Source organism: Gallinula chloropus (assembly GCF_964237585.1).
Source record: "Gallinula chloropus genome assembly, chromosome: Z".
NCBI lineage: Eukaryota > Metazoa > Chordata > Aves > Gruiformes > Rallidae > Gallinula > Gallinula chloropus.
This window is the reverse complement of record NC_140089.1, coordinates 76664848-76682423: the sequence shown is the minus strand read 5'-3', so window position 1 is coordinate 76682423 and position 17576 is coordinate 76664848. Positions and strand designations below refer to the sequence as shown.

General features: G+C 37.6%; 1 protein-coding gene across 1 annotated transcript in view; it reads left to right on the top strand.

Moving 5' to 3' along the window:
• SPEF2 (sperm flagellar 2) overlaps positions 1–17281 on the top strand; it is a gene marked incomplete at both ends in the record, with an annotated part of 61268 nt that extends 43987 nt beyond the window's left edge. Inside the window, 8 exons of the mRNA XM_084278199.1 lie at positions 12–149; positions 2428–2585; positions 3425–3608; positions 7197–7359; positions 10501–10623; positions 12565–12703; positions 15245–15474; positions 17259–17281. Of these exons, the coding sequence (XP_084134325.1) occupies positions 12–149; positions 2428–2585; positions 3425–3608; positions 7197–7359; positions 10501–10623; positions 12565–12703; positions 15245–15474; positions 17259–17281 (1158 nt within the window). The remainder of the gene's footprint in view (positions 1–11; positions 150–2427; positions 2586–3424; positions 3609–7196; positions 7360–10500; positions 10624–12564; positions 12704–15244; positions 15475–17258) is intronic.
• Positions 17282–17576: the final 295 nt, after the last annotated feature.

Sequence of the window (17576 nt, the reverse complement as noted above, 5' to 3'; positions counted from 1 at the left end):
TTTTGTTGTAGGATCTAAGAGATCTTCTCTGGGATATCTGTGATAACAGAAGGGAAGAAGCAGAGCAGGAACGTACTGATATAATGAATGATGGCTGGTTACCAGATCATAGAGGGATTGCAATGAACCATTTCTTTTCACTTATGCAGGTATGGATCTACTACAGAGCAATTGAAGGGGACAATGAATAGATTTGGAGGACAGTAAGCCTCAGAGAAATTTCATATGGTTGGCTCCAAATAAGTGAGGGGTTGAGAATTAGATAAACAAATGTTTATGTCTGTCTTGAATTTATCTAGAAAGTTAAGATACAGAAAGTAGAAGAGATTCCATACATGTAACTGTTTGGCAGAATGAAAATAGAAAGCAAATGTTAAGAAAAATACCGGTGTTACAGTCCAACCCCTCATACTCTCATCTGTAGTGCATAGTGCTACTTTTTGCAATTTCAACAATTCAGTTAATCATCTGAATTTTGTAACAGAAATGTTACAGGGCTGCTTATCCTTCTATAATCATATTGACACCTGCTCTTAATTTACAAATTGCATAGTTGCTGCTATAGACCCACTTGTTTTAAAGCTGTGTGAATTGAAAGTTTATATTCAGACTGAAAAAAACCCATAGAAAGACAAAGAATGTCTTTAAGAATGTGTGCCATTTGTTGCACTAGAGAAAATCCATTCAAATATGACTCAGGTATGACACATCTAGCTTTAACATTTTCAAACAACCATTTTCAATTAGTTGGTTCTCTCCTCGCCGAATTAAGCCTTTCCTTTCATTCAGCCTAAACATTAATTACTTCAGTTCCTGAAATAAAGTAAGATTTCTCAGTGACTGCTGTTATACATTTATAAATTTGATTTAGGGCTGAACTAGAATGGAATAGACTGGATTAGACAGGCTCTTCTATAAAATGAGTGCCCTTTCTATGACAGCTTTTAGCAGTTCTAAAGGAGACAATGGAAACAATACTTTAAACACATGCCATACAATTCTAATTTTGCTCAAAAATCAGGTTTTAACAGCTTGGGCTGGGCTTCCTATCCTTTAATTCTCTGTTATTTTTATATGCTTAATAAACAAGGGAACTACTCTCTTATCTCATATGAGTGTTGTGGTAATTTAAGTGTATGGCAAAGAAATTAAGTCTGTTTCTGAAGAGTGTAAATAATGACCTAAATAAAGACTTAAGACCACTGACTAGAAGGCAAGGTTGAAATGTCAAACAACTGCTCACTAACTGAACTATATTTATCCTGTTATTAGGATATGTTTTGGACTGAATATTTTTAAAATATGTCTTGAATTACAGGCATTAGGGACATAAATTAAAGTAGCACTGTTGCTTTTGTATGCAATTCTAACATAGCAATCCTAATTCCCTTCTAGCAGAATTTCATGGACATATATCATGCAGTCCAGAAGAGATTCATTATGAATCTCATTTGATCTGTCTTGTTTGGATATGGAGAATAGCCACCTAAAACTACAAATACATTTATTAAACATATAATTTTTTATTTTCCTAAAGAAAATGTGAACAATTTTCCTTTCTATACTTAGTATGTCCTCAAACTTAGTGAATTGTTAATGCTACAACTAAAGAACTAAAAATATATTTATGTTAAGGTTTGCTTTGAAAAGCAGACAAAAATAGGCTGCTTTGGTCTTGATCTCTCTGTCTGTGGTTTTTTCTGTGGGAAGTTACATACATTCCCCAGGTGGCTCTCTTACAGCATAAACATGTAGATTTGTATAAATGCCGTTTATCAGATTTCTTTCCAGTTTTCTGTGTACACGCTGTTGCGCTAGAAGATATTTTCTCCCTAACTTATGGATAAGTGATGGTTTACACCACAAAGGTTTCATCCTTCGTTTTGTGAATGTGGTTTCATGCATTTTCCCATGAATATTTAGTAGTGTTTTGTCAGTTAGGAACTAACACCATACTGTATCAATAAATCAAAACATGACAGGTGTTAAATGTTTTTTGAGTCTTACTTGATTTCTTCCAAGATGTTTCACACAAAAAGGTCTTCAAAGGTGTGTAAAGTCTGTTGATTTCTTTGGTCTGGAAAAACTATATGGTTTTAAAAAAAATTCCCCATCATTTAACTCTTTTTTATTTAATGCCATTAAGGATTTTATGTTGGTACTAGTATACTTTCTACTATAGAAATATATGAAAGTATTTTGTGATTTAATTTAATGTATCAAACCTTATTTACTGTAAATCATTTTGTGAAGACATTATAGGTACAAGTACAAGTATTGAATACACTATAAATTTTCAAATAAATATGATGCTTTTTCTCTCCTTTAAACTCTTAGGATTTAGAATTGCTTCTGTCATCATCTATTTATATGTAACAGAAATTTGTTCAGTTTTAAATTGCAATCTTTCTGTCTTTTCTTCTTGAGGTTGAAGTGGATCGTTTCCAAGATACAAAGAGACTTCTTCATGACTATTATAGGGCAATGGAAGGAAAAATCCCAGATGGCAGTCAAGATTTTACTAGAATCCCATTGTTAGGTATTATTGATGAAGAGCAGAAAGAAGATCAAACCAAATCAAGAAGGTAGAAATGCATTATTAAATTATATAAATATCAACAAATACAGTGTTCTGATAGCTTTGTGAAAAAATATGTGTGCGTATTTCAAAGGATAGGGAAATAAGGATTTTTAATTAAGGATTACAGTCAAATGATGAATCTTGAATCATCTTATAGGTTTAATTTATTCTCGATTTTTTATGGACTTATATAATTTTCACTAATGCATCTCTGAATTATAAACCATTTTAGGAACTGTCTTAGAAATCTTTTACAGAATTGTTTCCTACTTCCTTAATGTTTCCTACTTCCTAGTGTTGCTGACTATTTCCAGTACAACCATCACATAACTAAGTTATGTATTATTATGAAATATTTACAGGTTTAAAATTTTCACTAGCAAACCTAAATAAATGAATTAAGTAATCATAAATATAAATTAAAGCAGCTTAAAAAGATGCACTGAATGTCATATTAAAAGGTGAGGGTTACCATCAAATTATTTCACAATATCAAAAATGCTGTCAATAATGACACCTGCTTTCTTTAAAATGCTTGCAGTTCATTTAGAAACGGAGTAATGAGGCTATGCTTCTGCCCACATGGAATATATCAGCAGATAATTAGACATGGTTTTATCAATCTATTGTCATTCCTTAACTTCTGTAGTTAAACTAGACAGTTTTCTTGTGATCTGTATGTTTCACTGCTTTTGGTCATACAGAAAACTCATCCCTTTTCTATTGCTGTGACAAATCATGAAAATAGCATTCTTGTTCTCTTAACATATGCTCCAATTGAGTTATAAATTAACACCTTTTATAAAGGAGCCTGTGAATTATGCCTTATATTTTATTATTCAGGATACCTCTGGTTTCTTGGAAACTGCCTTCACCAGAAATAAATAATGCCAAGTCAAAAAGCAAGGGAACTCTACCAAAGACTACTAAGGATGAGAGTTCTGAAAATAAAGAGGCCACTTTCTTGAAAGATGCAAATCTTATTACTGATACATGGCAAACAGCAGTAACAGCAGTATCAAATATGGTAAGGAATGTTTCATTTACTTAAACGTTTCTGTATGAGGCAGTCGAAGTAGGCAGCCTAAACATGCAGCCTGTCAACTGTGTATCTCAATTTCATGCCTCTCGCTTTGCCACTGATATTTCCATTTAATGTGTTTCTGTGAGGAAAATGTTGTTTCTATTATTAGCACCTCAGTATTTATAACAGATCCATCCATTACTGAGAGAAATGCTTTAATTTTTAGCTCTATATATCTACTTCTTCCATGATAAACTGTCCCCTTATCCTGCAATAAGTGTGAGAAAGAGGGCAGGTTTTATGCTATGGGGCAGTGTTTGCTCAAACCTTCCACAACTTCAAAACCTATGGTTACATTCTTTTTTAAATATAGCAAAATTAAATTATGTGGGCTTCTCAAATGGTTGATTTGTAGATTCAATTTTTGTTTTCTCTTTGATCATTTTGACGTGAATTTCTGCACCTATAGTGCAACTGTAATCTGGTTTTCCATACTGTTGATTCATACATTTCTCAGTTTTTCCTTAAGTAGCGGTAATCATAGAATTCTATGGAAGGTTGGAAGGGACATTTGAAGGCCATCTAGTCTAGCCCCCTTTAGTAAGCAGGGACACCTTTAACTAGATCATGTTGCTCCGAGCTTCATCAAGCCTGACACTGAATGTCTCCAAGGATGAGGTCTCAACCACCTCTCTGGAAAACCTGTTCCAGTGTCTCACCACCCTCATAGTGAAGAACTTCTTCCTAATCTAAAACTGCCCTGCTCTAGTTTAAAACCATTGCCCTTGTCCTATCACTACATGTCCTTGGGAACAGTCCTTCCCCAGCTTTACTGTAGGTCCCCTTCAAGTACTGGAAAGCCACTACATGGTCTCCCCTGAGCGTTTTCTTCTTAAGGCTGAACAAGCACAGCTCTCTCAGCCTGTCTTCACAGGAGAGGTGCTCAAGTCTTCTGATGATCTGCATAGCCCTCCTCTGGACCGGTTCCAAGAGGTCCATGTTCTTCTTGTGTTGAAGGCTCCAGAGCTGGATGCAGTACTCTAGGTGGGGTCTCAGCAGAGTAGAGTAGAGGGGAGAATCACCTCTCTTGATCTGCTGGCCACACTTCTTTTGATGCAACCCAGGATGCGATTGGCCTTCTGGGCTGTGAGTGCACATTGCTGGCTTTTTGTCCATCAGTACCCCCAAGTCCTTTTCCGCAGGGCTGCTTTCTATCACATCCTCCCCCCAGGCTGTATTGATAATGGGGGTTGTCCAGACACAAATGCAGGACTTGCACTTGTCCTTGTTGAACTTCAAGAGGTGGATAGGCCCACCTGTCTAGCTTGTCCTTCTAGATGACAAACCATCCCTCTGGCATGTTGATGGCACCACTCAGTTTGGTGTCATCTGCAAATTTGCTGAGGATGCACTCTATTCCACTGTCTATGTAATTGTTGAAGATATTGAACAACACTGGTCCCAGTATGGATCCTTGAGGGTCACCACTTGTTACTTCTCTCCATCTGGACATTGAGCTGTTGACCATCACACTGTGATGTAACCACCCAGCCAATTACTTATCCACTGGACAGACTACCCATCAAATCCATATTTCTTCAACTTAGAAAGATGTTGTGGGTGACTGTGTCAAAGGTCTTGCAGAAGTCCAGATATATGACATTCATTGCTCTTCCTTTGTTCACTGATGTAGTCACCCCATTGTAGAGAGGCACTAGGTTGGTTAGGCAGGACTTGCTCCTGGTAAAGTCATGCTGGCTGTCTCAAAGCACCTCCCTGTCCTTTACATACCTTAGCATAGCTTCTAGAAGGATCTGTTTCCCGGCACAGAAGTGAGGCTGACAGGTCAGTAGTTCCCAGGGTCCTCCTTTCTACTCTTTTTTTAAAATGGGTGTAATTTTTTCCATCTTCCAGTCACCAGCGACTTCACCTGACTGCCGTGGCTTTTAAAATACCATGCAGAGTGGCTTGGCAGCTACATCAGCCAATTCCCTCAGGCATTTGGGATGCATCTGGTCCCATAAACCTTGTGGATGTTCAGGTTCCTCAGTGGTCACAAACCTTGTGTTCACTTACAGTGGGAGGGACTTTCTTCCCCAGGTCCTCATCTTGCAGTCCTTCAACTCAGGAGATTGAGGAGAGAGGTTGGCAGTGAAGACCAAGGCAAAAAGTGTTGTTGAGAATCCAAGCCTTCTTCTCATGTGTTGTTACCAGTTTGCCAGTCTTGCCCATCAGGGGTTATGCGCTCTCTTCAACCTTCCTTTTCTGGTTGACGTACCTGTAAAAACCCTTCTTGTTATTTTTAGCTTGTTATTCTTTGGTTATTTTACCTTGCCAAGTTTAGCTCCAGCCATGCCTTGGCCTTCCTGACCTCATCCCTACATAACTGGGCAGTGTCCCTATACTTTACCCAGGATATTTGCTCCTGCTTTAACTTCCTGTGCAGTTCCTTCTTGCGTTAAAGTTTGACCAATAGTTCCTGACCCAACCATGCTGGTCTCTTCCCTTATTTGCCTGATTTCTTGCACCTGGGGATCAAGAGTGTCTTTAAAGATCTGCCAGCTCTGCTCTGTTCCCTTGTCCCAGAGGACAGTTTCCCAGGGAGTTCTATTGATAAACTCACTGAAGAGCTAGAAGTTTGCTTTCCTAAAATTCTAGGGTCCTGACTATGCTCCTTGCCTGACATATTCCTTAGGACTCTCACCTCCACCAGTGTGTTATCACTGCAGCCCAGGCTGCCCTCAATCTTGACATCCCTGATGAGCTCATTTGCATTGGTGACAATCAGGTCCAGTACCTCATCCCCTCAGGCAGGTCTATTTCCTGACTTAGGAAGTTGTCATGAGGCACTCCAGGAACCTCCTGGATTGTCTACAACTTGTCATGTTATTTTTCCAGCAGATGTCAGGGTGGCTGAAATTCCCCAGCAGGACAAGAGCCTTCAAGCATGATGCCTTCTGTAGCTGGAGTAAGAAGGCTTCACCAGTAGCCTCCCCTTGATCAGGTGGCCTATTGTAGACACCAACCACAAGGTTCCTCTTGTTGCTTTGGTTTCTAATTCTTACCCATAAGCATTCAGCTTCCTCTTGACAATTCTTTAGGTACATCTCTTCACACTCTATCCATTCCGTATCATTGAGGGCAAAACCTCAGCCCGTCCTTCCTTACCTGTCCCTTCTAAACAGCTTTTAGCCACACTCCAGTAACAGGATTCATCGCACCAAGTTTCAGTAATGGCCACAATGCCATAGGTTTCCAGCAGCAAGGTAGCTTCTGGCTCCTCTTTTTTTGTTGTCCGTGCTGTGTCCATTTGTGTAGAAGCATATCAGCTGGGCTGTTGGCTGTGTCACCTTTTTTAAGGAACACTCCTTGATGTGCTTCCTGGGTGTTTCCTGTAATGGCATACAAGACCTAAAACCATTTTCTGTCTTTTTGCTGTGGAATTTTATTTTTGATAAATAAGGAAAATATAATTAGTTTAATTAGGTAAAACATCTTTTATTTATGTGTAAGTCTCAGCAAATACTTTCAGGCAGTAGATACACACTGCTGACACTGTGTACTTTTATTATGTATGACTGTGGTATCAAGGTAACAGCGGAAATACAGTCTCAAGAAATGAAGGGAGAAGAAGAACAGCAGCAGCCAGAACTAAACAAAGATCTGAAATCATCACAGACACAGTCAGGCAAAGCTACTGGGAAAGATGCCAAAGATGCCAAAAAGCTTTCTCCCAAATCAGCTAAAAAGAAAGGTATTTGAAATACAGACTTTGTTTTAGCAGTGCTTGAAATTAATAAGCTGTAAATATGTCAATAATACAGAAAATAGTAAGCAAGGCATTTAATTTGTTTTATTTCTTTTGAAATGTCAAATGTGACATGTCAATGTAATAAGCAGGTATTAGTGAAGGAGTACAGAGGTTTTTGAATTTATTCATGTGTGGTGGTGGTGATGTTATGTAGGGATAAATATTCTAAATAGAACCCAGAAAGTAAATATTTTTTCTCCATGTACTGTTTTGGAATTGAATAGTTAGAAGTAGTTCGTAAAATTAAATAAAATTCCATTAAATACTGAATACTTTCTGTCCTTGAGTCAAAATATTTCGAATATTAAAATGAAAGTGCTGGAATAGAATGGATAAATTATCCAGTCCCCCAAGGTACTTTGGAAGTAATTTATCAGCCACTTAGTAGCAGGGATCTGTCAAGGTCTGTAATTTTTATATATAATTGTACCATGGTATAAATAAAGGACATAAAATCTAATGGCATCCATAATCCTAAAAAAGGGCAGATTCCCATTGAGATAGATCTTTGTAGGCCTGGCTAGAAACTGTCCAACCAGGTGAGAATAAGAAATTTATTTGCAAAACAAAAACAGATCTAAAAACCCTATCTCTTTAGCCTAGTAATTCAGGCAGTCTGCTGGAAAGAGTCCTGGCATGCAATGCTATTCATAGATTTATTTTCATAAATACTTCCTTTAATAGGTACTGGTTTAAGTAACTTCTAGTTCTTTCTGCAAAATGTCATAGCTCCAGAAGGAAGCAACACTAGTACCCTAAACCTTATGTCTTTTGTAAAGACATCCTAGAAATCCAGAGTCACAGAACAGTAGGGGTTGGAAGAGACCTCTGGAGATCATGCAGTCCGACTCCCCTGCTGAAACATGATCATCTAGAGCAGGTTGCACAGGATTGCATCCAGGCAGGTTTTGAGTATTTCCAGAGAAGGAGACTCCACAGTCTCTCTTCAGAGCCTGTTCCAGTGACAGCCAGCCTTCTGGCATGTCAGCCACGCTTTCCAGTTTTGTATTGTCAGCAAACTTGCTGAGGGTACACTCTGCCCCTTCATCCAATCATTGATGAATAAGACTGGACCCAGCACTCACCCCTGGGGCATACCACTGCCTCCAGCTAGACTCAGCCACTTAACACAACTCTCTGAGCCCTGACATTTAACCAGTTCTCAACCCACCTCACACTCATCCAACCCACCCTTCTTGAGCTTGCTTATGAGAGTTACAAGAGATTGTCTCAAAACCCTTGCTGAAGTCAAGGTAGACAACACCTACTGCTTTCCTCTCATTCACCCAGTCAATCATGCCATCATAGAAGTCACATTGGTGAGGCATGATTTCCCTTTGGTAAATCCATGTTGACCATTCCTAATACCCTTCTTTTCCTCCACATGCTTAGAATTGACCCCCAGAATGAGGTCTTACATCACCTTTCCAGGGATGGTGGTGAGGCTGACTGACCTGTAGTTTCCTGGGTCCTCCTTCTTGTCCTTTGGCACTTCAGTTCTACATGACCTTTCAAAGATGATGGAGGGTGGCATAGCAATAACAACTGATGGCTCCCTCAGCACTCGTGGGCGCATCCCATCGGGTCCCATGGAATCTACATAGTAAGAAAGGGGCTGAAGTGCTGTGGATGTAAGAGTAGCCTGAAATTCAAGTATTCCATTTCCAAGTGAGAAAGCAGTAACTACAGAGGTATTATGCATAAAGCATCTATCTTTATTTGACAGACATTTAATTTGCACTGTATTCAGTGTGCTCTCTCAGATTGATTCTGCTTATAGTGTATAGCCCTGCAAATACATAGCCATATGGATACCTAATTCATGAGCCATAGGGAGACTGGGGTGTGTGCTTAGCATCAAATTCCAGACAAGAGACTGTCAGATTTTTTCAGTTTTCTACAGAGACTATGTGATAAAAAATCAGCAGCTGTCAACTAAGTGGCTAGGTTGGGTGTCTCAGACTGCTTCTTGCAACGAAATTTTTGTTCAGACCTGATACTAGATGACTTACCTGAAACCACAAAATTATAGTGAGAGACCTGCAACTGGAACAGCTGTAGCTGTGCATCTCTATTGGTAGAAGACGAAGTATTGACTGATATACCTGTAACTGAAGTACTGACTTTGATTTCATGGCAAATACAGTGTTACTGTAGTGCTCCTGTAACAGAAGAATTCCCTAGGATACAGTGATAAGCTAGTAACTCAGTGATAGAACTTAGTACATGTAATTTTATCACTTCTAGATTTGACGATTTGCTTTATTTTGACTGTATATATCATGGAGATGTCTGGTTTTTTCCCCTGTTACATCTTCATCTGCTCTTCTTCAAGGACAAAGCAGTAACATTTTAATAATTTTGAGAAATAACCAGTGTTGTTGCTGCAGAATTTAATGCAATCTTTAAAACATGTAAAAATACCTTTAAAATATCTGTTCATAGATATGGAAGTTAAAGCAAGCTGCAAAAGAAACTAACAAAATGGTTTAGAAAGGCATGAAACAACATACCTCTTTTGTATCTTTTGACATGTTAATTTTAAGTAGGATTATTGTTCTTAACATTCCTTTGATGGTAACCAATTATATTTGCTAACATAGCATTTTTACTACAGTTTGCTAAGCCTGAATTTGCTCCAGAAGGAACAGCTGTCATTCAGAAGAGTTTTGTGTGCTAGTTGTGATAACCTGGTAGGTTTTAGGGTCATTTGGAGGATATTTTGACATACAGGATCCCAGCAGAGGCACAATTACTCAGGCATGGTTTTCCATTCAGAAATACATTTTAGGATGTTTATTTAAACACTTTTAACACAGTTATATATGCTGGAGTTACTTTATGCAGTGTTAATCTTAGTATGTCTTGCAGTTGTAAATCATGTTTGAAGAAATCTAAATATATTGTGTTGACATAAGACACCTGAGTATCCACTTTTGTTTTCTCATAAATTGTCACATCAAGTAAGGTGTAAAGTGCCATTTTTTTTTGTTTAAAAAAATATGCTGCCTTGTGAGTGCCTATTTACAGATACCAGACTTAGCAGCAAAGACCAAAGACTGAGAGAGGTCTATTTTCCTGCAGGACCACCTTCTACCACATCTGTGTCTGAAGTCAGTCCAGTTCCTCTAACGCCAGAAGAACTAAAGAAACAAGAACTAGCACATAAAATAAAGAAAGAGTATTTCAGTGCTTTGAAACATGAGGGTATGTTACTATTTGGTTACTTATATTGAGAGGTGATTTTTATTCCTAATTTAGGTAGTGTAATAGTCAAAACTAGCCAGAAACTCCACAAAATATGCATGGCTAAGTGAGAAAGAGAGGAGAGAAAGGAGTGTCTGGAGAAATTGGGTTTTTTCTTAGGGTGGTAGTAATCAGTGATTTTGTGGTAAATATGTTTAAAATAGAAATGTGTTTCTCATTCTTCTTTCTGCTCACTTCTGTTTCATTAATTACATTTAATTTTTCATTACTAAGCAAGTATTTCTCATGAGATAATAAGGTTCACATAGGTGGTTGGCCACTCCAGTGTTCAACTGAATTGAATTCGGTATTTGAAATGTTTTGATCTGGGAAGGAATTTGTTCACAATTACATATTTTTTTATATATTTCATTAATCTCAATTATATATTTCTCTGACTGCCTCTTCCTCAAGCCACATGGGATTCATGCATCAAGACACAGATTTTGTTTATTCTTCCAAACTTCTTTCCAGACAGATACTTACAAAAGCTACATATTGTTCAGTGGTTCTGTCTTTCTGTCTGTCTGACCCCATAACTTCCAGGCCAACTGCTCAATTTCAGCCAAAAGTAAATGTCTGAAAAACAGAGGTTTTTCAAATGAGTTGAAATTTTTTTAAGGAGAAAGACCTCCTTCTCACTAAAGGAAAGATAGAAACTAGCTATTAGAGGTTATGTTTGGTGACAGTTGGCAAGCCCATCATTATATCTGTTACCTCTTTGGCAGGCTTTTAGATACTATTTGTCATGGAAAGTAGAGAGCAAACAACAGTTAACGAACAAAACACAAGGTCCTAAGGCTTCTTTAGATCCACACCAAACTAAATTGTTGTGCACATACACCTTTCAACACAATTTAATCCTAAAACAGTATAGGCATAAATAAATGTTCTAAGATTTTGGGATAATGGGGTGAGGAACTGTAGTAACTTTGAAGATCTTAGTAATATAAAGACAAATTTTATTTACTAATTGGCATGTTTTCTTTTCTTGAGGTTGGTTCATCTTATATTTAAAAAAAAAGACAAGAATCTAAGAAAGACTAAACATGTTGAGCTACGTTTCCTAAATGCACAGGCACATGGTACATTTGAGGATCATAGTTTCACTTGCACCTATGGTAACTGGACGTTTGTGCATTTGGTTATAGAGATACAAAGAGACTACCAAGGTCACTGGTGGATAGTTGCTAATTTTTTTGGTGTTGATTTCATATTACATTTTTCTGTTGCAGCAATGTGCCTTGCCTTTTACTATTAAGAGAGCAGCTTTATCAGTGTACTGTGCAGTACCTACCTCTGAAAATGCAGGAATACAAAGCTGTCATACAGTTACCTTTGTAACGTACCAATAGCAGCTACTAAAAGAAAATGTAGAGAAGTCAGAAAAGTCAGCCTTACAGTCTACTAAAGAAGGATGACTAGGCAGGCAGAAAGAAATCTCTAACCTACTTTGAGTTGCTTAGAACCTTGTGTCTTTGCCATCAACTAAAATAACACTCTGTGAGACACAAATCCATTGTATGTTTAAAATTTTGAATGTGAACTCTTCTGTGCTCCCACTGTGGTGGGAAGATGGGCATGGACTGAACAGCTATGTGGTTGTTTTTAGCTGCCAACAGGGTTAAACCACACACAAAAAAAAGACACTGTATACTTAAACATCCCCTGCACTATTAGTTTTATTAAGCTATTTGTTACCTTGTGAATTCTGATGCTTATAGAAGACATGCTTTTGTAAACTGCATAGTGCAGTAGAGGTGATTCTGAAAAATAAGCTAAAGAATATGAGAAATAAATAACTTACAGCCTAAAACCAGGTTAACATATTAAACTTTAGGTGCTCAGAAATTTTCTCAACTTTTATAAATATTAATTATCATAACATTACTGTTTAAACAGAAGTAGCTGCAAAGTCTCGACTAGAACTTATTAAAGAAAAAGCTTTAGTGTTTCTTGAAAAGCTAACAATGAAAGCAGAGGAGACTTATAAAGATATGGAAAAGTGGCTTGGATCCAGGTTCTTGGCAGAAATGTCCAGGTAATGTATATCCAACTTTAAACATGAACCTTTTTTTTTTTTTTTTTAAACTGGAATATGCTAGTAAAGATAGTTGTTTATATAGAAGCAAATAATTTGGAAAAAATCCAAAACCAAACAAACATGAAGAAAATAATCATTTCATTTCAAGAATTGGAATTTAATTTTATCTGAAGTACCTGAATGGTAACAGCTCATTTGTTGGATGATTATAAGTTTCTGCTGGCAACAGTAGAGGCAATTACCAGTTCTGCTTTTTTTTCTAGATTACAGATTTAGCAGATTTATGATCATCAGCAGACAACCAGTTATTCCATTTAGCAGAAGTCTCTATATCATTTCAGTGGCTTCTGTCACTTTGGATTGTGGGGCTATTTTCTTTCCTGTACTTTACACATACTGAAAAATTCCACCAATTATTATTAGAATCATAGAATCATCATGGTTGGAAAAGACCTGCAAGATCATCAAGTCTAACTGTCAGCCCTACACCACCATAACCTCTAAACCAACTCCCAAAGTGCCACACTTACCGATTATTCTAACAGTTCCAGGGATGGCGACTCTACCACCTCCCTGGCAGCCTGTTCCAATACTTCACCACTCTTTCAGTGAAGAAAATTTTCCTAATGTCCAATCTGAACCTGCCCATGTGCAACTTGAACCTGTTCCCTCTTGTTCTGTCACTAGTTATTAGAGAGAAGAGGCTAATACCTGCCTGACTACAACCTCCCTTTAGGTATCTGTAGAGAGTGATAAGGTATCCTCTTAGACTCCTCTTCTCCAGGCAGAACAGCCCCAGCTCCCTCAGCCTCTTCTCATAAGACCTGTACTGCTGACCCTAGTTAGCTTATTTGCTCTTCTCTGCACCCTTTCCAGCACCTCAGTGTCCTTCCTATACTGCAGGACCTGAAGCTGCACACAGTACTTGAGATGCAGCCTCAGCAGGGATGAGTACAGGGATAATATGCTCACCTCCCTGGCCCTGCTGATCACACTGTTCCTGATACAGGCCAGGATGCCATGGGCCGCCTTGGCCACCTGGGTACACTGCTGGCTCATGTTCATTACCACCAGATATAACATTTGTCAAAATTTAAAAGAAGTTATTTGCAGTTTTTCTGTTCTAGTGTGGTGACTTGACCTAGGCTGGAATGTAGGTGTCTATCAGGCTGCTCTATGGCTCCTCTCCTCAGCAGGACAGGTAGAGGTGAAAAATAAGAAGGTGAAATACTTTTGGGTCAAAATAAAGGTAGTTTCATAAAGCAAAAATAAAGGTTGTGTGCAGAAGCAATGAGAAACCAAAATATTTTTTCTTGGCTTCCCATCAGCAGGCAAAGCCTGTTCACTTCCTGGGAAGCAGGGCTTCAGTATGCATTGTGATTGCTCCTGAACACAAATGTTGTAAATGGTGAACATTCCCACTTCATCCTCCTTTACTTTAGTTTTTATTGCTGAGTGGACATTGTTTGGAATATCCCTTCAGTCAGCTTGTATCAGCTGTCTTGGCTGTGTCCCAGCTGACTGATGAGGGGAGGATGTTGGAGAGACAGCCTTCATGCTGTGTCTGCTCAGCAGAAGCCACAACAGTGGTGTGTTATCAATGCAGCTACTGATACACAACACAGCACCCTGAGGGGTGCTGTGGGGAAAATTAACTCCATCTCAGCCAGACCAAATACCCCAAGTTAATAAAATGTACTTGGGACCACTCTGTGATATTTAGGCAATCTGACACAGAATGGCCTATGTGCATATCATTAAAGGATTTTTCTCTCCAAAAGAAAGGAGTCCCGTTGCCTTTTGGAAAATGTTTCTAGCTCATACAAATTTTTGAAGCATACCTGGGACAGGGCTAGTTGATCTGTGTCAGGGCTAGCCCAAAACAAGAGACATGAATGTAGGATGCGTAGACTTTAAAAGGTTCAAAGAGGCTGAGCCTCTCTGCCTTCCAGCCAATTTTATTTACTTTCCTGACAATAAGCACCACCAAAGACACAATATTTACAGAACATCATGTCCTTTGACCTGGCATCCCATGTCAAATCTATGTCCAGTTGCATGTTAGGGACTGATGTCTCCCTGTATAAATAGTACTCATTCCATCTGAAACAGGAGTTCATATGACCCCTCCACAATGCTACTGTATAAAGTGCTTTGTACATCTAGGATTCAGGGGCAGAGCAGAATACAAGGCACTGAAATAGGCTAAAGGATGATTACAGATGGAACACCTATAAAATTTATGGAATAAAGTAAATATCCTTCTGTATTTTCCATCTTGTTTCTTCTGTGTTTTGGGTCTGCATGTATATATAGATTACATACCACAGCTGTAAGATTTCTTGCTGCCAGAGGAGTACACTTCCTAATGATTCTACTGAGCACTTCCTAATGATTTTACTGAGTACAGAATTCACACAGAGTGTTTGTAATTCTTCAGGAAAGGTCTCAAAGTGTAAACATTAAAATTTGAACCTAAGTTATTAACATTGTGTACATTAAAAATACTTGCTGTTTTCTGCATGTACACTTTTACAGTGTTGAAAAGCTGATTGAGGTTGCACGACATCATATTGAGAGTTCTAGCAAAATCCAATATGAAATTACTTTAGAAGAAACAGATTTCTTCATCAGCAGTGATGTTAAAGTGATTCCTGACCCTGTTCCTTCACCACATGTTGCACACATAGAGACCTCTGGCAGTGGCACTCTAACTGTTTCACAACTTACTACACTTCATAAGCAGTTTCTACAGGTGGCACCTAAAGGTAAGAATAGTTTTTTCTCTTCATTCCCAAAAGGCTGTTCTTTTCTCGTTAAAAATTAAAGTAACTTCTGGGAGCACCCAAACATTAGTTACTCATACTGTTAAAAATCATACTAAAATTAAATATCCTGCTACATTTAAAAGTAAAATCATAGTGCATAATATTGAAAATGTGAAATACCAGACCACCTGAAAGCTTTAAATGTCTTTGCTATGGTCTTTGTATCCTCAAGACTTCTAACAGGTATCTCTAATATGGTTTTTCTGAGTGGTATCTATCATCTTTACTTTGCTTAAAGATGCAAGTCTTTAACTTGTCTATGAATTCATAGCTCAGTGAACACTGAAGCTATATTTTTTTTTAAAAATCATTATTTTCATGAAACTATTATATAGGGTCTGTTAAAACTATTAACCATTCTACTCTTCACATCAATGTGTGGCAGTTGGTTTGGGTGATTTGCAAATGTTAACACAGGTATTATTATTTTTTTCCCTCTGAACTTGCATTTATTGTGTGCCTACCCTCTAATTAGGGGAACCTTAGGCTCAAAATGCTTGAAAAGATTTTCTTGCAAAACCTCCTACTACTGTGTAAACGTTACAAAATAATTTAGGTAAGGCAGTTTTAAATGGAGATAGAAAGTACTTAAAGACTTATTTGCAGAGTGTTTCATTACTGCCAGTGTTCTATGTTAGAATTTTAGTATGGTTACCACTAAGATAGTGAAATAAAACATGTAAACATGAAGATGTACTTAAAATTTTTGATCCAATTCTTCCAATGTAATAAGGCCACAGAAATTATTTTCATCTTATTTATGCAGAATTTCCGATTACATTCTGGGAAAATGGTAAGCAATTGCTCTTTAAAATCAGATCCCAGAGAACATACAACAGCATCCTTCTACTGTGAGGTAGCTACTAAGCCAAGATATTTACCTTTTTAGATGATTGAATTAGGATGAGGAGCACAAACTGTTCAATTTATCTTTAAAATACTTCTTTCCATTCTCTTACACACTTTAAGACTACATAAATCACATCCCCAATTTCTTAACACAACTGGTCCTCTTCATTGTGGAGACTCCAGAGGAAGAGTTAAATCCTTACTCTCTTAAAACATCAGGAAAAATTTTCACTTCTTTCTGTCTCCCCTTGTTCAACAGAATGCTCAACAGAAAACACATGCCTGCTTAGTCTTCCTGAACAAAAGAGGAAAAACACTATAGCACTCAACACACAAGCAGTGAAACTGTTGCATAGCGTCTATAGAGACAAGTAACAAATTAATCCCTATCTTGAAGACCCTCTGAACAGATATAGATTTGCTGCAAAACATCCTAGTCTTCTAATTTTTAAGCACTTGAGCAGTCCTCTGAGCATTCCTTATGGAAATCAACACAAATGAGCATACCAGGCAGGTATAGACTATAGGGCAAGTCTAAATAGAATAAATCTACTAATCTTCTGTACTATGTAAATAGCAAAATTCCTAAAGTTATTCTGAAAATTGAATGTTTGGCTTACTTTCTATAGCATTATGGAGATTACATGAAGAATAATTTTACCTAGAAATCCGAGCAAATCAAGAGTAACAAAGGAGAAATTATGGTGGAAGAAATAAATAAGTAAACAGTTTTCTCATGGGATTTTGTTAAATGACAAAAGGATGTTTTTTCAAAAGATGTTTAACAAATTGCAAAAATGAGAGTAAAAATTGGGCCAATACACTTAGAAATTGTTTTCTATTTACAAAAGAAATCTTATAAAAATTGTAAACAGTTTTGTGTTTCCTAGGAATTTAAAGTATTAAAGAACTCCTGATTCATCACAAACAACTTTGTTCTATCCTGTACACTTGGTTCTTCATGGAAGCACATTGCTCACCATTCTAAGCACCGATGGACAAAAAATGCAACCTATGCTGGACCTTCCTACCTACTGACACAGTCCTTCATTTGATAAGGAAATACTTAAATTATTTTTTATTAATTATTTTTCCAAGTGACATTCAAGGTGGTTCTGCAGTATTTGTTAATTTCACTAACCCCTTTGATCGATTTGTTAACAGTGCTTTACTATACTGCTTCAGGATCATGC